Source organism: Elephas maximus, chromosome 14 (assembly GCF_024166365.1).
Source record: "Elephas maximus indicus isolate mEleMax1 chromosome 14, mEleMax1 primary haplotype, whole genome shotgun sequence".
Classification (NCBI taxonomy): Eukaryota; Metazoa; Chordata; class Mammalia; order Proboscidea; family Elephantidae; genus Elephas; species Elephas maximus.
The window spans coordinates 21367905-21390463 of NC_064832.1; the positions used below are offsets into that span (position 1 = coordinate 21367905).

Genomic DNA, 22559 nt, shown 5'->3' on the forward strand with positions numbered 1-22559 from the left:
TTATCAACTGAGGTAAAAGTCTAGGAAAATCTTTGCAAAATAAAAAGTTGGGAACCATGTGTTAGTCTCCAAAATTATTGTTTTAAATTTTACTAGTCCATGCAACTCAAATGCCTTAAACAGTAGATCTCTACCAACATACTACACACATACACACACATACATGCACTTATACACTCACACATATATACACATACACTCACATACAATACTCACACATGTACATACTCCCACATATCCATACATGCACATTTATACACACGCTCATACACACTGTCATATATACACACACACTCATACACACCCATATATACTCACACACACAATCACACATACACACACTCACATACACACAAACACTCGTATACACACACACACCCCCCATATCTCTGCCATAACCCTCCCTGCCCCATAATCTCCTCTAGACATGTTTGTATTCTGGATATTAAATACCTCTTATTTTAAAAAGGCTTGGTTGTTTTTTAGCTTTGGAAGAGTGGTTTACCACTCCGCCCTGGGTGGTGGTGTCCCTGCAGCCAGGACAGTAACCGTCTTTCCGCATTTGTGTGTGCCTCTGTGCAGGCTGTGACTTACCTCTCTGGGTTTAAACTGCAAGGGCATAAATGCGCACATTGCTCTCTTTAGAGGCCTGTGCAGTCCCTGGCTGGTACAAAGGGTTAACATGCTCAGGGGCTAACCGAAAAGTTGAAGGTTCAAGCCCACCCAGAGGCGCCTCACAAGAAAGCCCTGATGAGCTACTGCCAAAAACTCAGCCTCTGAGACCTCGTGTGTCACAGCAGGTGACCGTGAGTCAGAAGGGACTCCACAGCGGCTGGTGTTCTGGTCTCTGCAGGCCTGCCCCTCTCGTACTTGTCAGTGACCCGTGTGTCACAACAGGTGACCGTGAGTCGGAAGGGACTCCACACGACAGCGGCTGGTGTTCCGGTCTCTGCAGGCCTGCCCCTCTCGTACTTGTCAGTGACCCGTGTGTCACAGCAGGTGACCGTGAGTCGGAAGGGACTCCACACGACAGCGGCTGGTGTTCTGGTCTCTGCAGGCCTGCCCCTCTCGTACTTGTCAGTGACCCGTGTGTCACAGCAGGTGACCGTGAGTCAGAAGGGACTCCACACGACAGCAGCTGGTGTTCTGGTCTCTGCAGGCCTGCCCCTCTCCTACTTGTCAGTGACCCGTGTGTCACAGCAGGTGACCGTGAGTCAGAAGGGACTCCACACGACAGCGGCTGGTGTTCTGGTCTCTGCAGGCCTGCCCCTCTCGTACTTGTCAGTGACCCGTGTGTCACAGCAGGTGACCGTGAGTCGGAAGGGACTCCACACGACAGCGGCTGGTGTTCTGGTCTCTGCAGGCCTGCCCCTCTCCTACTTGTCAGTGAAACTGTCCTAGCTCTGCTGCTTTGTGCTTGAAGACGTAGAAGTTGCAGGAGAGCTGTAGATAACAAACAGAGCTCCTTAACAGTCTTTAAGGATGCTTCTGTCTGTCTGTGTTTTACCTGAATTCCCCCTTAGGGACGATGTTTACCTATTCCGTTTCATCTAGCCCATGGAGAGTGTGAAGAAAGTTAGTACTGGAAAATATTTTGTAAATTATGTTTTCTGAGTTTCTTCTCTGTTGACTTTTTTTATTTAGCTGAATGCTAAAGTGTGAAATAAAAGTTCTTTTTCTCCTGAAGTTATTTTTTCAATGAACTATTACTTGCTATAAATATGGAGGTCAGCCCCAACAATGCTACAAAGGCTCTGCAGCTGTACTTGGTTAACTTTAACTGCACCGGGTTACTAAGTAACCAGGGGTGACAGAAGGTTGGAAGGAAGGCGGCACGTGGCTCACAGCTGTCGATCACTGAAGACGGTAATAGAACTGGTGCCAGGACCTGGAATGGAAGTCAGAGGAGAGTGAACCAGAGCCTTGTAGAAGCTCTACAGCTAATGTGTTTCATGGTACTGTTGCCATAATGGCCTGCACGTTCATTAGTGGCCGTTTCATATCAGATAGATTCCATGGGGCTAAAGACAGAGTACTCGTTACCTTCAGGAGCACACGTAGAAAATTATGATGTGCATATCATTTGTATATACAGTTTATTAGAGATGATTACTCATTTTATAACCCATTAATAAATGAAATATGCATACATTTCACAAAAGTATTTGAATCTCAAAGATCTTTTTGCTATGCATTATTGAACATTTACTGAAGGCAAGGTACTTCATTAAGTCCTTTACATATAGTATCTCTTTTATTCCTTATAACAACCCTTCATTCACTAATTTAACTCATGTTTTCTCGAGTGCCTGTTATGTGCCAGGCAGTTGTTAGGTAGTGGACGATGAAGTGATAATGATGACAGCTAACATTTATTGAGTTCTTCTCATGTGCAAGACCTAGTTCTAAACGCCTGCATAAACAGCCCAATGAGAAGGGTGCTATTATATTCCCATTTTGCAGGTAAGGAAACAGAGAGGTTATGTAAGATGTCCAGAGCTATATAGCTACTAACGGGTGGAGCTGAGATTTGACTCCATGGCTCACGTCACTCTGAACCACTGTACTAGAGAGAAAAAAAAAAAAAAACAACTGTTGCCTTCAAGCTCATTCCAACTCATAATGACCCTATAGGACAGAGTAGAACTGGCCCATAGGGTTTCCAAGGAGTGCTGGTGGATTTGAACTGCTGACCTTTTGGTTAGCAGCCAAACACTTAACTACTGTGCCACCGGGGCCCCCAAAAGTGCTTCTTAAATCTTTGACAGCTGAGAAAAGTTAATAACTTGCCTACGATCCTGTTTCTGTTATGTGACTGACGTGAAATATAACTACTCTCTCATTCCAAAAGAACTTTGCTTAACCTCTATGGTATTTTTTTCAAGCCAGAAAAGAAAATCCAATTTTAATTTCACTTCATAATCAAAGTAATATGTTTTATTTAATAATTAATTCTCTTGGGGAAAAAAGCATAAATTTAAATTCAGTATGTAAGCTTTTCCGTTTTCTATTTTTTTTTTTTTTGCTGGTTCTAATAGTATTTTTTATAATATCTGTGGTTTAGCAGCTGAATAGTTGTATCTACAAGTATGGGCATATTTTGAATACAAAGTGTACTTGACTGTTTCACCCACCACACTAGGTTACAGTGTGAAGTGATCTGTCTTTTCCACACTCTGTACACCATTTGAGCATCCTTGATTAAAACAGAACAATGATGACAAAGTTCTTGTGGCAGTTTGATATGTTTGACATAAGCCCTGACTGTAAGAATCTACCTACCTTCAGACTGTAATTCACATAGGATTTACCTGGCATCTTTCTAAAATGCTGATTCTGATTAATGAGGTCTGGGGTGAGGCCTCAACTTCTACATTTTCCTGGCCTGTGCATCTCATGCACAGCCACAACCTGCCTGTCTTTGGAGGATGATATCTTAGGGTGGGTTCTCTAGAGAAGCAAAACCAGTGAAGCATCTATAGAGAGACAGAGAGAAAGAGAAAGAGAAAGAGAGATTTATCTCAAGAAAATAGTTCACGTAGTTCTAGAAGCTGGCAAGTCCCAAGTCCGTGGGTCAGGCTTCGGGCTGCAGGCTTCCCCTTACTCACATAGCTGCAGGGGCTAATGAACCCAAAATAGGCAGGTAAGATGGCAGTCTGCTGGCTCACAGCCTACAGAGACTGATGAATCCCAAGATTCAGCAGGTCATTGGCTCAGTCCCAAGAACCAGAGGTCAGATGATGATGAGCCAGATGTGGGATCCAGAGCAAGTAAAAGCTAGCCAGCTTTGCCAGAATGTCCATATATATAATGCAGGCCACACTCCCCAAAAAAAGGAGTGTTACAATTGATTGGCTGATCACATTGATCACATCATGGAGGTGATTACATTATATCACAAAATGGAGGATAACTACATCATTACATAACTGCCAAATTACATAGTTATATAACTGCCAAACTACACCATTACATAACTGCCAGATTATATCATTACATAACTGCCAAACCACTGAGAATCATGGCCCAGCCAAGTTGACACACAACCTTAACCATCACAGTTTGCATGTTGCTATAATGCTGAACAGGTTTCAGTGGGGCTTCCAGACTAAGACAGACTAGGAAGAAAGGACTGGCGATCTACTTCTGAAAATCAGCCAGTGAAAACCCAAAAGATCATAATGGTCCAGTCTGTAACCAATCATGGTGATGGCAGGACTGAGCAGCATACTGTTTCATTGTACATGGGGTTGTCATGAGTCTGGGCTGACTTGACAGCAGCTAACAACATTAAACCAACAGACAAACAAACTCCCAGATGTTGCTGATGCTGCTAATGGGCTGTAATTTGAGTCACAAGGCAGACTTGTAATAAATACAGTCAGTGTCGGTACATTACAAAAAAGGAATCTTTACGTTTGACCCAAAGCAAATTTAGCATTGCATGTTTCTCCTATTTTACCTTTTAAAAAAGATCACATGCTGTTCTTAGATTTACCTCTTGTTCAAGAAGTGTATCAAACTGCTTAAGACAGCTATCTTTTTTTCACCAAATAAAAGGCCCATTCCTCTTGGCTTCATAGGCCAAAGACATTGTCTGTTTATAGATAGTGAATATCTTACAAAATCTACCAGAAAAATTATGGATAATTTTTAGCAGCAACAATCAGAATTTGGGATTGTAGCATTTTCAGCATGTTGGATGACTAATCATTCAGTAAGAATGACTACGTGGAACTAGTGGACTTCCTTGTACTGATTCCTTTTTTTTTTTTAACTGCCTGCTGGTGGTGCATTAGTTGAGAGCTCAGCTACTAACCGAAAGGTCGGCAGTTTGAATCCCCCAGCCGCTCCTTGGAAATCCTCTGTGGCAGTTCTAGTCTGTCCTATAGGGTCGCTATGAGTTGGAATCAACTCAATGGCAACAGATTTTGAACAGCCGAGAAGATAATGCATTGTTGATGAAAGCAAAGCAAGGTAAAACAAGAAGGTGAGCAGTAGCTATGAGAGGCAGACACGAGCAGGTTCTTTTGCTAGCCCTGACACTGGGGACAGACCCACCAGTGAACAGCATGTATTCTGGGGACCTCAGAGAGGATGACTCCTGTCATCATCACCCTGGCAGTGGATAGGGTGGATCGGAGAGGTGCTGACAACACTGAGAGCTCAGGAGCCAGAGAGCTAGCGGAAGTCTGCACACACACACACAACAGCAGTGCCGTCAGGTCTGGCTCTGCGCCCTTTTTTCCCTCACCGCCATTGAATTAGTTACCGTTTACCTGCTACTGAAAAAAAAAGCAAATACAATGCAGTATTTGTGTGTCAGTTATTTTTTTCTCAGATTCATAAGACAGAAATATTTTTAATAAAATATTTTTCATCTTTGTTTTAAGATTAGACTAACAGTTGATGTATATGAATGAATAAATAAATAATTCACTGTGTCTTGTATTAGCACCATGAGAGAAGATGTTCTGTTCAGTAACGGAGCCCCAGTAGTCTGGCACATAGTAAACACCCAGTATGTATCTGTGGGTGAACCGGCCTGATTTGGTCCAGGCTCATTTCTACTTTGAAGAATGAAAGGAATTTTACAAAAATAAACGTTTTTCAATTAAATGACAAATTTTACAGGGCATTTATTTTTTAGACTTTGCTTTTCTTCTTTTAAAAGTGTCTTTCTGGCCAATTTCTCTGAAAATATCAGTGTTCAAAGAAATATATTTGAAAATTATTTTCTGTTCACTTGCCTCACGGAGGAGTCTAAGAGATTCAGATTCAGTAGTGAGGATATACTAGTATTAGTGTGACTGCAATTTTATAATACTTTTTCCCTTGCACTGAATTTGTTGGCTCTTACTTCTTTTTATACAATGTATTCTGTGGTTTGAGTACTTGGCGCATGGTGGTGAAGATCGCTGGGCAGCACAGCTAGAGATTCAGACATCCTCTCACCTTCCCAGTGACTGAAACTGCCCTGAGTGATCCGCCGGAGTGAGCCAAGCACACTGCTGACGACAGCCCACACATGAGGTCTCCAGTTCTGCTCCGAGGGTTTCAGGGAGTTCTGCAGTGTTCCACAAAGAAACGCTGGCAGTGACCACATTGACAAACACTGAAGTAGATTCTCTTAAGTGTTTAGGGAATATTACAACTTTTCATTATTATGCTTGGCCATTTGTGACTTAGATTATCAAAGAATTCTTTGACTCACAGTCTCTTGTTGGCCTGTGTTTTCTAGTTAGAGAATTTTCCTTGTCGTTTTACAACATGTAGCAACACATGCGAAAGTAAATGGGAAGCGTTTTAAGATGGTGTGAGCTTGTAAGAGTTCTGTGAAACCTAAATACACATTTAAGGGTCTTGTTTTACAGGAAGTCCTAACACAAGTTAACCAGTACCAGTCGCCTTTGAGTCAACTCCAGCTCATGGTGACCCCATATATATCAGAGTAGAACTGTGCTCAACAGGGTTTTCCATGGCTGATTTTTCAGAAGATTGCCAGTCCTTTCTTTAGAGGTGCCTCTGGGTAGAATCGACCCTTCAACCTTTTAGTTAGCAGCCAAACATGTAACTGTTTGCACCACCCAGGGACTCCTAACAAGTTAAAAAAAAAAAAAAAAGTGCAGTCAACACATGGCTGAAGGAATATATACCAAAACTATCACTGGGACAATAGCAGGGTGAAGGATGAACTACACAGCACCCACAGTGGAGCACCTCATTGTACGTAGCACCCAGGCTCAGTAACCCATTCCTTGGAATCAAAACAGGATCTGTTTTGTTCTGCAGGCTAAACCAAAATAAAAAAGTTCTCAAGTTGATTCCAACTCAGGGCAACTCCGTAGGTTACAGAGCAGAACTGTTCCATAGGGTGTTCTTGGCTGTACTCTTTACAGAAGGGGATCACCAGGCCTTTCTTCCTTAGTGCTTGCTGGGTGGATTCGAAGCACCAACCTTTAGGTTAGTTGTTGAGTGCAAACCATTTGCAGCCCCAGGGACTCTTCTCTGCAGGACGCGATGACACAAAAGGCTCACAACAAGGAGAGCCTTAATAATCCAATCAGAAATGAAACCAAAACAAATGATACTATTTTTCTGTGAAGGTATTGGCACGAGAGATGGGACTGCAGAAAAAGACAAAGACTTCAAGGGCAAAGCTCAGAAACAAGTGCAGTTCAGCCCGGGCCAGACGCGGGCCACGTGGAGAGTGCGGGTGGTGAGCGACGGCCGGTACGAGCGGTCGGAGACCTTCCGTGTGGCGCTCTCGGAGCCGGTGCTGGCCGCGCTGGAATTCCCCGCGGTGACCACGGTGGAGATCGTGGACCCCGGAGATGGTAAGAGCTGTGCTCGGCTTTGGTAGGTTGTTGCTGTTGGGCTTTTATGACAAAATATCTCCTAGAAGAAGTTTTAAATTCAATATTTGAACTTTCTATGAAGAAAAACACGTTGCCCTTGAGTCTATTCTGATGCACGGTGACTCTCTGTGACAGAGTAGAATCGCGTCCCATAGGACTTTTTTTTTAATTGCACGTAAGATGAAGGTTTACAGAAAAAACCAGTTTCTCATTAGCAGTTAGTACACATATTGTTTTATGACATTGGTTAACAACCCCAACATGTCAACACTCTCCCTTCTCAACTTTGGGCTCCCTATTAACCAGCATTCCTGCCCCCTCCTGCCTTCTAGTCCTTGCCCCAGGGCTGGTGCACCTCTTTAGTCTCTCCATAGGGTTCTTTTGACTGTAATCTTTATGAAGCAGATCACCTGGTCTTTCTTCCGAGGTGTCACTGGTGGGTTTGAAGTGCTAACCTTTAGGCAATTCAGTATTACCAGCTATGTTGATAGGAAGAGAAAACCTAAAAATTAAGGGAAGCTGTGTTTTTTCAGGTAAATAAACTACATGTCGAATTATCAGTATGTTCTTTTTCTTTTTCTCTTCTTATAATTCTAACCTTTAGAACCAATATTGTTCATGTCCTTTTTTAAAATTAAGTCATTACTTTAAAAATGGTTTAAAAATTACACCATTTTTTTGAAAAATATGTTCCCCGTATTACATTTTATAATTCAACTTTACTACATGTATTCACTAGCCAAAATGTTTCATTTGGCCGTGTTTCTACATTTGGTACATAATATCCACCCCCCTCAGCCCACCCCTTCCCAACCCCCCCGCCCCCCCTCCTCTCAGTGAGCACAGGTTCTTGAATCGAGCCTCTTAGTTTTGATTAGGTTAGATATTTTGACAGCACACACCTTGGCTGATGTTGGTAAAAGGAAACCTTAGTGAGCACAGGGTCTTGAATCGAGCCCCCTAGTTTTGATTCGGTGAAGTATTTTGACAGCACGCACCTTGGCTGATGTTGGTGAGAGGAAAACTTACTGCTTTTTGTGTCATTCGACCTTTTCCCTCTACTGCCACAGTTCTACAGCCCTGGCTTGTCTCAGTGTAGTAAGGACAGAAAAAGTTTTATGGGTTTTTGAGTGCTGGCATTTATACCTCGTACGGGCTCTTGTCAAGCTGGAATCCTGTCAGGAGCCAGACATGGTTTTCTTTTAAATTGCCAGCCTACTTCATTTTGTCAATCAGAAAACTCTGAGACTTTCTGCAAAGATACAATCTACTGAGCCCATGAATCCCTGTGCAGATCCCTGTGTTAAAGACTGAGTGTAGAGGAGGGTAAGAACACCAGAGCTCCGGCTTCGTTTAACTAACATCTCTGCTCTTAGTTAAATGTGACGTTTAATTATCTTTATAATTTTCATTAAAGAACAGGTAGCATTTAATTACATTTCATTTTATCTGCATTGTCAAGGGATAAATAAACTTTCTTCTAGCACCGAGTTTTGGGTAAATGCTTGCATAATAAAGCTTTTCTCTTTTGAACACGCCCATAACGGCTTTAATAGATGTTGTAAACTAGTCTATTAAACTTTGAAGTCTTCTCTTAATGTTCCATTTGCCAGTTGGCATAATTGCCATACTTTACCTTAAGGAATAAGACAGTTAAACTCATTTATGCCTTCCTATTTATAAGCCCAGAGTGACACTGTACACCTGTAATGAATCTGAGCAGTGGAATATTAAAAAACAAAACACACATATGCCTTTATATAATCCAGTCTCAATGTAAGCTATCCTACAATCAATTAAAACTTTACCATAATTATATTTCATGTAATGATCATCTGAGTTTTCTTAGAATTTTCTAGGTGAGTTCAGTCCGATCTACTCCAGGCCACTCTCATCCCTGTGAGAACTGACAAGTATTCTGTAATACCTGGCACGTTCCGTGCGGTGGTCAAGACTGTAAGGTCTGGGTTTACAGTTTCCCAAGTCTACCACTTCTAGTTGTGTGACGTTGACCAAACTGAACGGCTTTTATTAAGATTCAGTTTCCTAAAGTACAATAAAAATGTTGCTATTTTCTAACACCATAAATCTAATAGTAGATTTCATTTTACGAGATTCAGTCATGCTTTGTTTTTTCCACAAGGGGGCAATTTCCCATTTCAAAATTTTGATTGTTTTTTCTACACTCTCTCACAACTTCCCACTATCTGTTTATTGGCTACAGGAGCCATTATACCTATAAGCTGTCACTCTGTATATACATTCTAATATATGGTGCGAAGTTTTTACATATGTTAAAAACTTGTCAGCTCACAGTCGTTCTTAGGTATAGCACTATGTATTAGGAATGTAAATATAATAGGATATAGTAGCTTTTCTCAAAGCGCATACAGTCTGATGGGAAAGAAAGCCCCATAAATAAGTGACTACAAAACAAGGAGATGTGGTCAACAGAGTGAGAACGCAGCATTGTCAAGTCAGAAGAGGGGACAGCCAACTATGTGTTATCCTAGGCTTAGGATAAAAAAAAAAAAAAAAAAATTTTTACAATCTATGAAAATAGCACAGTTTGCAAGCAGTGAAATTGCACCCCTGCGTGAGCACAGCAAGGCTAAGGAGCACCCAGGGCAATCCCTAAGTTGACCTCCCCCCCCCATCCCAAGGTGAACAGACGTTGATAGCAGGGATGCGTCAGCAGAAACACCTGCCCTGTCCAGTCAGGCTGCCAGAGTCAGGCGCCTTTCACATTGTCGCACCTGGGAATGTCATTCCGTGCCGCCTCTGGTGACCCCTGGACTTGTGCCCTGGGGTCAAGTACCCTCCTCTGCCCGACCCCCCCATGCCTCTGTATCCACGGTGCTGGAGGAAGGACGTTGGCTGCAGTGGGTTAACAGAAACTGCTCCATGGTGACCCCTTTCAGGTACTGTACCTGCCGTGCCTTAGATACACCTCTGGCCTGGGAACTACTTTTACTTATTAGGCAGTTTATATAAACACACATGTACGTATTTTCTCCAAGAGGCTACTTACCGTAGTGGCACTGGTAATGATGAAATGAGCACTTACCATGTGTCAGGCAGTGCACTTAGCACGTTATATATGTTATTTCATTCAGCTGCTTTCCCTCATGCCTTCTAGATACATGTACCATTCTAGGCATTTCACCTGATGTTTATAGGATGTTCTCATTTCACATGTAGCCAGTCTTAGAACAGTGGTTCGCAGATATTATGACCAAAACAAATGTTATTTTTTTAAACATAAACTCTCTAGCTCGCTCTTTCTCTCCTCCCTCTCACTCTCTCTCTGTGTACACACACACATGCATATATCCAGGATTCTCCCATGTTCAAATTATACTCTTAAAACCCTACTCTTTATTTTTCAAAAATTGCACAGTTGTGATTTAGGTAAGGATTTTAAATGACTGCTTTATTCAGTACATCAGCACGTACCTCCATTGGCAAGATAATGCGTACATGTATTCCTTTAGTCTAAGGCACTACTCACTGCACCTAGGGTGCTTCCTCATTCCTCCCACGCCTCTGATGGCTGCGGTTGGGAATCACGTTTCCTTAATCAGCAGACTTAAGCACCATGTAGAGTGGGTCCATTTGTTCAACAAACATTTACTGAGCACCTGCTCCATGCCCGTGCGTTTTCCTACAGCCCCGGTGCAGGAGCACAGCTCACCTCCAGTGTCAACACCAGTGACATCAGGGTGCAGGCAGCGGAAGGCTCAGGCTTGTCATTCCAGGGCCGGACTGCTCAGGACGGCCGTGCGCGACATGGGCTGTGGCTTCTGGACGCGCAGGTAGAGCCAGCAGTGGGACCGCCGGGCGCAGTCACCTGTCAGAATGTGCTTGTAAGGCATACTTTTGTCCAGAGCAGACATGTTTCGTTATATGGAGGACAGAAAAGGGGCTTTTCCCTTATTTAACAAGGCCCACTGTGGGAGCACAGAAGAGGGAAGAGACAGCTCCCTGTTACGGGTATGATTACCTTCCTAGACCAGTGGGTTTACTCATGTAATAAGTAAATAAATAAATTCAATTTATTCATAAATTGAGATACTAAGAAAAAATTAGAATAAGAGAACACACCGCTAGCAGAAATGTTGACCTCTCTTTCTGTGTGGTCCACAGGTCCATGCCCATGGAAGTCCAACTACCTGTTCTCTTGACTGTTCCTCGCTCCTCTGGAAACCCTGCTACTTGTCCTCCTGACTACCCCTTGTTCCTCTGAAAACCCTGCTACCTGTTCTCCTGACTGTCCCTCACTCTTCTGGAAACCTGCTAGCTGTTTTTCTGACTGTCCCCTGCTCTTCTGGAAACCCTACTACCTGTTCTTCTGACTGCCCCTCATGCTTCTGGAAACCCTGCTACGTATTCTGACTGCCTCTCGCTCCTCTGGAAACCTGCTATCTCTTCTCCTGACTGCCCCTCGCCCCGCAGGCCCCCTTCCCCTTTGCTGTCCTTTTTGTTTTCCTGGGAGCCCATACCTTCCTGGCTCCTGCTTTGCTTTTCATCTGCACACAGAAAGTTCCAGTCAGGAGGGGATTTAAAGTTCATGAAACTGTAACTCATTTTCTGGATGAAAAACAGAGCCACTTTAGTCTGCTCAAGTCCAGCACTTGTGAGCTGTTTTGTTTGGTTGTTTCTTTAAGCACTGGCAGAAATGGTTGAGATCCCATGCCATCAGACTATAACAACTGCCTTCCTTTAAAGGGCCTCTGCCACTGGGCTGGGCTGCCACCACACAGCAGACAGCAGGTTTCCATGAGAGACAAACAGGGTGAGGGATTTCAGGTCACTGCTCTTCCTCCTGCCCTTTTTTCTAACCTCCACCAAAAGTCCAAAACAATAAGGATGATTTCATAGATCAAAGGTAAGATAGTATTCCTAACACCAACCTCTACCACTTCTGAGAACCTGCTGTGAACCAGATGCTGTATCAGAAGCTTTACAAACTTTATCTCATTTAAGCCTCGTGGCTGTTGTTGTCGTTGCTGCCGTTGAGTGGATTCCAACTCCTGGCAACCCCATGTGTTACAGAGTAGAACAGCTCCATAGGGTTTTCTTGGCTGTAAGCTCTACAGAAGCAGATCGCCAGGCCTCTTCTTCTGCGGTACCACTGGGTGGGTTAGCAGTTGAGCGCAAACCATTTGCGCCACCTGGGGGCCTTACTCATTTGGAATCAACTCAACGGCAGCGGGTTTGTTGGTTTTTTTTTGGCGGGGGGGGGACCTTAACCTAGGCTCCAGCTCTGCAGTTTGTGTATCACTTTGCAAGTGAGAATATGAAGCTCAAAGAATGTACTTCCCCAGAGTCCTCTAGCTGGTAAACAGAGCCAGGACTCTTTTCCCTGCAGAGCTCTTCCCCTCCCCCTGAGTTACACAGCCTCATGTCATCTCACATGACGGGAAACAGAAGTCCAAAGTCAGAAGTAATCAGTGTACTTGCCACAGCAACACTGTTTCACCTATTCTTGTTTTTCAAAGCACACACACAAAAACCAAAACACTTCCTTCTCTTCTTTTTATATTATCTTTTCTCTTTATCTATCAGGCCTCAAATATATTAGTATAGATGAATAAAACCAAGTGTTTTAGTCACCTAGTGCTGCTGTAATAGAAATACCGCCAAGTGGATGGCTTTAACAAAGAGAAGTTTATTTCCTCACAGTAAAGTAGGCTAAAAGTCCAAATTTAGGGTGTCAGCTCTCGAGGAATCCTTTCTCTCTCTGTCGGCCTTCTTATCAATCTTCTCCCAGACTGGGAGCTTCTCTGCTCAGGGAACCCAGGTCCAAAGGATGCACTCTGCTCCCAGCTCTGCTTTCTTGGTGGTATGAGGTCCCCCATCTCTCTGCTTGCTTCTCTCTATTATATCTCAAGAGATCGCCTCAAGACACAATCCAGTCTTGTAGGTTGAGTCCTGCCTCACTAACACAACTGCCGCCCATCGTCCCTCATTAACATCATAGAGGCAGGATTTACAACATACAGGAAAATCATACAATACCCAGGATCATGGCCCAGCCCAAGTGATACACACATTTTTGGGGGGACATAATTCAATCCGTGACACCAAGTTTCATAGGAAGGCAGTCAAGACTAGTTCAGCCCTTGTGTAATGAATGTGAAATGTTCAACAAATGTTTACGGAGCACCTGCTACGGGCTAGGCATTCTGCTGTGAGCTAAAGATGACGAAGTCGTACTAACCCTGAAGGTTCATGTGACTTGGTAATTGCATCCCACCAAGTTGTCATAGTACAGAGTAATAGGGGAGTTCTCAGTGCCCTTAGGGGGAGTGTCTCCCAGTCTTGGGAGAGAAGGGAAGGTTTCTAGGAGGAAGATCCTCAACTTTTTGTTACAGCATTTTCCTCACTCTTAGAAGCATATAGATATTACTCAGTATTAACCATTTTCATTTCTGTTGCGGGGAAAACATGTGAGAGCTATCAGTTCTTATTTTATGTAAGAATCCCATTTCTTTTTTCTTTGAGTTATTTCTAACCAGAATAAATTGAGTTTTATGTACATTTATTGGGAGAGCACAACCTCAAATATAGAGGTATTTGAGTATAGCTACCTAGTACAAAAAAAAAAAACAGATACCAAAAAACCAAACCCGTTCCCAGTGAGTCAATTCCGACTCACAGCAACCCTGTTGGGCAGAGTAGAACTGCCCCACATGGTGTCCAAGGAGCAGCTGGAGGATTTGAAACTGCTGACCTTTTGTTAGCAGCCTGAGTTCTTACCCAGTGTGCCACCAGGGCTCCACAGATATCAAAAGTCTGTAAGTACTTGATGCAATCAGTTAGTTTGTACACTTGAAGTATCTTCAAACTTCTGATTGAAATGGGCTCATTGTGGTATCTTTATGATGCTAAAATTATAGTCATGAACTAATAAATATTTGATCTCTGTGATTATCTTTGGTGAGACCAGACTAGATTAAACTGTGTAATATTTAATAGTGAATAAACATATTATTCTAGAGGAATGTAGAATTTAACATATCTCAAACATCCAAATATTACTGAATAAAAAGAAAGGCAAACTTCTGTGTGCTCTGGCCAACCAAACCCATTTCATGAGCTAGAGTTCAGATGACATAAGCAGACAATTATATGAAATCCAATTATTGTTTTTAAAATTTTTGTCCATTGACAGTGTTGACATAGGGAGATGACTGGCTGGTGATCTCTTGAAGGTCCAGAATTAACAGAATGGTAGTGAACAACAGCCGATGACAGGGGATGATAAAGAAAGCATGCAAGAGCCACGACTTCAGCAAACGTCTGTGCTTTTTCTTTTTTGAAATATGTCAGTGTGAAGCGTAAGCCATCAACTTAAGAGAAATAAGGCATTCCAATAAATTGTCAAAAGTAGAGCACGCATTTTCTGACACAAAAAGGTGGATAAGGAAAAAAATGGTACAAAATGAAACAATTTTAGCCCTAGGAAAACTTTCTAAAAGATTCCACATTCACAAAACAAAGACACTTAATGACATAAACAAACACATCACCCAAAGATCCACTCTTAAGCAACAAGTTTGTACAGTACCAAAAATAAGTTTTGGACTTCATAGTATCCTCAAAGGACCTGATAAACTGGGCCAACAATAACGCTTATTATCATGTGATTTAGGCATGTTTTCATTATTCTTGTTTGTTTCTTTTTCAAGTGCCCATTGAAATTAGCCTATATTGCTGTGTTCATTTGGAGATAAGTAAACAAACTAGAGAAACATAAGAGAGCTCTTCAAGTTTAGCCTTCAAACGTATCAGTGAAACAGTCCATATTCAGCACCATTGGTTGGCCAGTCCACTAGCATCACGTCACAGTTGTTAGTTGCCATTGAGGTGGCCCCCGAGTCAGAGAGACCCCACCCACAACAGAACAAATGCTGCCTGGGCTTGCACCGTCCCTATGATAGGTTGCAGATTGGACCGTTGTGACCCATAGGGTTTTTGCTGGCTGAGTTTTGGGTGTAGATCACCAGGCCTTTCTTCCTAGTCCATCTTAGTCTGGAAGCTCCACTGAAACCTGTTTCACATCATTGCAACATGCAAGCCTTCACTGACAGACAGGTGGTGGCTGCACATGAGGTACCGTCGGCCGGGATCAAACCCAGGTCTCCCACAGGGAAGGCAAGAGTTCAACCACTGAACCACCGCTGCCCCACATGAGCGCCATAGTAGCCTGCAGACACACCTGAGTATTTTCTGAGTTGTTTTGAATGCACCAAACTTTTTGAAGGGGACAGAAACCTCGATGTCTTTGTCGGCCCACTGCGTTTTCGTGCCCTTCTTTGTTCTGTTTGTTACAGCAGAGATTTATAGGAGCTCTTTTGTTCTATCGTGCCTTTAGCAGAGCCTTCCTTTTCTGTCCACACAGTGTAATGGAGAGAAGGAACAACATGAACATTCTCTTTCAAATGTAACTACAGCTGCTTTCTTTCTGAGAACAGAAGTCTGTTTTTCCTAGCTTGAAGCACCATCAAAACCTAAAAATAAAACTGCAATTACAAATCTAAGTATTCATTACAGTATGGCCACATTAACTAATAAAGAATGAATTCACTTTATTCAGCTTTATCTTCAAATAAAGGATAATGATACCAATCAAATGTATTTCCCCCTTTTTTAAGGAAAACAAAAAAAAAAAACCAATTTTATGTAAATTTTAAAAGTAACACTTGTTCATTATAGAAAAGTCAGAAATTTGAAGAAAATTGTAATGCAGCCACTTAGGAATAACTTGTTAACATTTGAGAGGAAGATCCTGCAGTTGTTTTTTCTTATGTGTCCCTGTTTACTTAGTGGAGAGTTCACTGTCCCACAATACGGTTCTTGCTTTGTCTCTCAGTGATATAGAGACAGACAGAACCCATTGCCGTCGAATTGATTCAACTCATAGTGACCCTATAGGGCAGAGTAGAACTGCACCATAGAGTTTCCAAGGAGTGCCTGGCAGATTCAAACTGCCGACCTTTGGTTAGCAGCCATAGCACTTAACCACTACGCCACCAGGGTTTCCAGAGACAGAGAGATAGATAGATATAGAGATAGAAAGATAGAGATACACTCATAAAGCGTGGTGGTCTACTTCTGAAAATCAGCTATTGAAAACCCCATGAAGCACAGTTCTACTGTGACACACGTAGGGTCAGCTAAGAGTCAGAACTGACTCGACTGCAACTGGCGATATGTATCTGAAAACACTGGATCATTTAAAGCATTCTCAAAGTATTTGTTCCTAGCTTCCTTTTTTCCGCTTCTACTGTACCTACTGTCTCTCAGTCTTAGCAGTACTTTCCTTCTCATGTCATTAAGGCTTTATTTTCTCTGGCACAAGTGATTCTCCCTGCACTCTGAGTGTGCACAGTGGACTCTGGGACAGACACTGAGTCTGAATCCCCACATCCCCACAGCTAGCCTAACCTGAGGCTGGTTCCTTTTCCCTGTGTGCATCATCTCCTCAGAGGTAAAATGACAGAAATGATAGTCCTACCTCAAAGGCTTGTCGCAAGGCTAAAGCAACCTAATATGTGTAAAGTGATTAGAACAGGGCTTAGCAAGTAGTAAGAACTCCACACATGTGCAGTAATAATTTTTAAGGGTAATACAAGAATGCCATTCTTAGGAATTTCACACTTAAAGAGTTATTCTTCAGATCTGTCTGCATATAAATGTCTATTATGTTTATAAAGTGAAGCTGATAAAAAGTTACCTGAGAAGTCTACTAGGGGAGCCTTACTTCATCTCTCCAACATCCTATTCTAGTTTCTCACCACAGGCTTACACATTTTCATCAAAAATGAGGCCAAAAGAAGATCTAAATTTGATGCTGGACCCAGTGGGGCCATAGGAGTGAAATCCAGAGCTATGGACCCCCCCAGGGGAACCCGGTTTTCTTCTTATTTGTAATTCAAACTGCCGGGCACTAGCAAAAAATCCTGGCTTGTTTAATCAAACCCGAATCAGTCATAGAGTATAGGAGGAAGCATAACTCATGCTTCTGATCAAAAGGGGGAGAATGTAGAACAGAATTTCAAATTCTCATGGACTCTAGACTTTCTGGAGCAAAGGGGGCTGGATGAATTCCTGAAACTATTGCCCTTGAGATAATCTTTAAAACTTAAGCAAAAATATCCACTAAACTCTTCTTAAAACCAAACAATAGTTTAGCTTAACTAATAAAAATGTCTGCCGTGACCATTATGCTCTTTTAAGAACTGTATGTATGGATTACACCTCAACATAAATAAAATAAAAATCCTTATGACTGGACCAATAAGCAATGTCATGATAAACAGAGAAAAGATATAAGTTGTCAAGGATTTCATTTTACTTGGCTCCACAATTAACACCCATGGAAGCAGCAGTCAAGAAATCAAGAGATGCATTGCATTGGGCAAATCTGCTGCAAAAGACCTCTTTAAAGTGTTGAAAAGCAAAGATGTCACCTTGGAGACTAAGGTGCGCCTGACCCAAGCCATGGTATTTTCAGTCACATTTTATGCATGTGAAAGCTGGGCAATGAACAAGGAAGACCGAAGAAGAATTGACGCCTCTGAATTGTGGTGGTGGCGAAGAATATTAAATGTACCGTGGACTGCCAAAAGAATGAACAAATCTGCCTTGGAAGAAGTACAACCAGAATGCTCCTTAGAAGCGAGGATGGCGAGACTGTGTCTTATATATGTTGGACATGTTATCAGGAGGAATCAGTCCCTGGAAAAGGACATCATGCTTGGTAAAGCAGAGGGTCAGCGAAAAAGAGGAAGACCCTCAGTGAGATGGATTGACACAGTGGCTGCAACAATGGGTTTAAGCATAGCAACGGCTATAAGGATGGCTCAGGACCGGGCAGTGTTTCATTCTGTAGTGCATAGTCGGAACAACTTGAGGGCACCTAACAACAACAACATATGGGATCAAAGTGACAACAGCAACTGGAAAGATTAGATACAAAGCCTGGGGGCAGTGAGTTTTTGTTAATGCGGGAGGAACAAGTCAGCAAAGGTGGGTGAGAAAGGTTGCATAGCTTGAAGGATGTAATCAGTGTCACTGAATCGTGTACGGAGAAATGGTTGAATTGGTATATGTTTTGCTGTGCATATTCTCAACAATAAAATTTTTTAAAAACTCTAAAAAAAAAAAACTAAACAACAGTTTAGTTCAACTAGCGAAGAATATTCTCCTTTAGCAGTGAACTCTTTAAAAAAAAAAAAGTACCTATATGAGATCAAAGTGACAACAGTAACTCCAAAACACAGAGGAGACTTTTAGGGGACAGAGTCTAAGTGGATGGTGCGGAGCAGCACCAGTTCAGACAGTGAGAATGGTGACATCATGTGAAGAATGTAACCGATGTCATTGAACTGTCATGTGGAAAATGTTGACTGGGCATATGTTTTGTTATACGTATTATCACCAAAAACAAATTTTAAAAAATATTATAGGGCTTTATTTAATTTGACAAAGGAATTCTCAAAGTATTTGTTTCTAGCTTCCATTTGTTCTGCTTTTAATTTAAATCCTATGCAAGAGTTTTATCTGAATAAGTTATTTGAAAAAAAAATCTGTTTCAGATTAACTGTTCATGATAAATATTATGTATGATTAATCTTAATAAAAAAGTAAAATGTTCTCCAGTGTTTCATACTAATCCTATGGAGGAAATGATTTGAGGACTGTCAAAACTTAGGTGATAACAAAGTTAATTTCAGTAAGTTATGAAAATAAACTCATTGAAACTCATTGAATATCAGGCTTGAATATTTTATACTGAAATTTTATGATGTTTCTATGTTGAATTTTTATATTTGGTGAAATCTTAGCTCATAATAGTAGGAGTAATTCTTGCCCTTACTAACTCATGTTAATTAAGCAAACATGTACCTCTAGATGCCACTTCTCTGTTTTCTCATTTAAAATGAAACTTCTGAAAGAGATTGTTGGTGTAGTTCCTCTCCCTGAAACCCATCCGTCAGACTTTTGTCCCCTGCACACTATGAAACAGTCTGGTTGAGATAACCAGTGACTTTCCTTTGCCAAATCCAGTGATCGGTTCTCAGTCCTCAGTTTGCTTGACTTGTCAACAGCCTCTGAAACAATTGATTGCTCCCATGTTTTTGCAACACTTTTTGTGTCTGATTTCCAGGACCCAGGCTCCCTTGGCCATTGGCATCACTGGTGCTGAGTCTCATCCTCCTTTGCACATTATTCTTTGTCTCACTGACCTCTAAATGCCCCCAGGTTAGTCCCTGGATCCAGCCTCTTTATCTATAATCCCTTGCTAGGTGATTTTATCCTGCCTCAGGGCTTTAAATCTCATCAACATGTAATTAACCCATTGCTGTCAAGTCAATTCTGACTCATAGCGACCCTACAGGACAGAGTAGAACTGCCCTGTTGGATTTCCAAGGCTGCAGATCTTTATAGAAGCAGACTGCCATGCTTCTCCCTCAGAGTGGCTGGCAGGTTGGAACCACCAGCCTTCCAGTTAGCAGCTGAGCACTTAACCACTGCTCTACCAGGGCTCCCTGTCAACATGCCCACTCATTGATTGACCCACTCATAGCAAATTCATGTGCAGGATCGTATACTCAACTGCCTAACTGTCATCTTGGATATTTAAAAGGCACCTAGTTTTAACATGTCTGGATTTCCACCCCTAAATTTGACCCCCCACTTCTGTGGGGAAAAAAAAAATTTTTTTTCCATCTTTCCAGTTGGTCAAGACAATAAAACCTGAAGTCACCCTTCTCACCCTTACATAGAAGAAAGGCCTGGTGTTCTGCTTCTGTAGTCATAGCTCTTAAAAACCTTATGGAGCACAATTCTACTCTGTAACACATGGGGTCGCCATAAGTTAGGATCAGCTTGACAGCAACAGGGTATTTTTTGTTTTTGTTTTTACTAGTTAAGCTAAACTTTAAAAAAAAAAAAAAAATTTTTTTTTTTGTTTTTTTTTTGTTTAGTTTTAAGATGGCTTCAGGGGATGTATCTCAGGGCAATAGTTTCAAGGTGTCATCTACCCTCTGTAGCTCCAGAAAGTCTGGAGTCCGTGAGACTTTGAAATTCTGTTGTGCATTTTCCTCCTTTTGATCAGGATTCTGCTATAGCATCTTTGGTCAAAATATTCAGTAATGGTAGGCAGGCACCATCCAGTTCTTCTGGTCTCATGGCAAAGGAGGCAGTTATTCATGGGGGCAATTAGCCACACATTCCATGCCCTCCTTCTTTTCCTCTTTTTCTTCCTTTGTTGCTCTCGGTGAATAGAGACCAGTTGTTGTGCCTTGGATGGCCACTTGCAAGCTTTTAAGGCCCCAAGCTTAAAAGTTTGTACTACGCAACTAACTAGGAGGTAGAACAGAAGCACTAAATACATTATTAGGCCAATTAACTGGGATGTCCCATGAAACCATGGCCCTAAATCTCCAAACCAAGGAAACAAATCCCATGAGGTATTTGGTTGTATATAATAAACAGCCTCAGCAGCTACTCGTCTTCTTCTTCTTTTTTTTTTTTTTTTTGGTTCCTGTTGGAAATATATCACAAAACCTTTGCCAATTCAACTCCTTACAGGTGTACAACTTATTGACAGCAATTACAATAATCAGCTGTGCAACTCTACCCTTAATCAATGTGATTTTTCTATCACCATTAACCCCCCTTCTTCCCCTCCCTCTCACTCCTGGTAACTACTAATAAACTTTGGTCTCTCTACATTTGCCTTTTCTTATCTTTTTATGTAAGCAAGGTCATACAATACTTGTCCTTTTACAATTGGCTTATTTCACTCAGCATAATGTCTTCCAGCTCCATCCATCCTGTAGCATGTATCAAGACTTCATTTCTCCTACTGGCTGAGTAGTATTCCATTATATGTATGTACCATATTTTGTTTGTTTGTTTATTTTTTGGTAGTCATCCAAAAGGAACACATCAGGCAAAAACAAGATAAAGTAAAAATTGCAAGATCTGAGTTCTAATCCTCATTTAACCATTAACATTTCTTGGTAAAACAGTTCAACTCTCTGAGCCTAAGTTTCCTCATCTGTAAAATAATAGGTGGAACAAGATGACTTCTGAGGTTTATTTATTCCACTAATAAAGTTCTGTTCCACTGGAGGATTTTGATCTCTGCCAAGAGAACAAAATTTGATTTAGAGGAAATATAGCAACAGCATTTATTAATTGAGAAGAAATAAATTACTGGATTTGAAAGCGATGTTGGGTTTGGTTTCTAGACTTGACCTTTTGCTGGCACACTTTATACCTCCTTCTCCCCTCTCCATCCCTCTATCCCGTCACACTGTGTTATTCTAAAAGAAAATGCATAGAGGCAGGGATCAATAATTACAGAAATTTTAATTTGCGTAGAATTGTTCACATATGAATCTTAGACAAAGATCCTAGTGGCTGTGGTTATGTGTTTTCTCCTTAGAGTCGACTGTATATATCCCTCAGTCTGAATACTCCATTGAAGAAGATGTTGGAGAACTGTTCATTCCCATCAGGAGAAGTGGAGACGTGAGCCAGGAATTGATGGTGATCTGTTTCACACAACAAGGTAGCTTGATTTGCAAGTAAGCTAAAATATCGCCCAAAGACATAAATAAGCTCTTTAGCATGTTGGACCCATAACATTTTGCCACAAGGGGTATACATCATTATTCTTTCTTAAAGAAAGCAAGCATCGATCCAGAAGTCTTCCTTCAATATTGCACCTTTGAAGACTCAGCTGAGGTGGCCTGGAAGGACTTTGCTGTGTCTTCCCTCCAAGCATCTCTGACTTCGCTTGGTTACTCCCTGTGATGCTCAAGGCTTTGGGGAACCCAAGAAACTGAAGCTAAGACCCCCAGCCCAAGCCTGCTCAAGTAGAAGGGGTTATTGTTTTTTAAAAAAAGGTAGGCAAATCAATACATACCCAAGGAGAAGAAACTAATTTCAAACTAATGTGAAACTCATTTCAAACAAATTTCATATTTGTCTTGCTCACAGGTGAGCATCCTCTGAAAGGTGATTTTATATAATACAGCATTAAAATTAATAATAATATTCATTAAGATACAAAACATCTTTTTAGGAATTACGTTGATTTTATAAGAATGCAAAAGAAAAACTCACATATACTGTTGATATCTGAGCAGACTTTCAGTAAAATGGTCATTAAAGTAT

The 22559-nt window shown here is 41.7% G+C and overlaps 1 protein-coding gene and 1 long non-coding RNA gene across 2 annotated transcripts in view; one reads left to right on the forward strand and one right to left on the reverse strand.

Moving 5' to 3' along the window:
• Positions 1-22559, forward strand: part of FREM2 (FRAS1 related extracellular matrix 2) — a 302074-nt gene that overhangs the window by 121484 nt on the left and 158031 nt on the right. The window contains exons 4-5 of the mRNA XM_049853354.1: positions 7107-7337; positions 21826-21951. Of these exons, the coding sequence (XP_049709311.1) occupies positions 7107-7337; positions 21826-21951 (357 nt within the window). The remainder of the gene's footprint in view (positions 1-7106; positions 7338-21825; positions 21952-22559) is intronic.
• Positions 1139-11887, reverse strand: LOC126058315 (uncharacterized). Its single transcript, XR_007513182.1, has 3 exons — positions 11861-11887; positions 11053-11208; positions 1139-1888 (listed from the first exon to the last, which is right to left on the reverse strand). It is a non-coding gene; the product is annotated as an uncharacterized LOC126058315 (long non-coding RNA).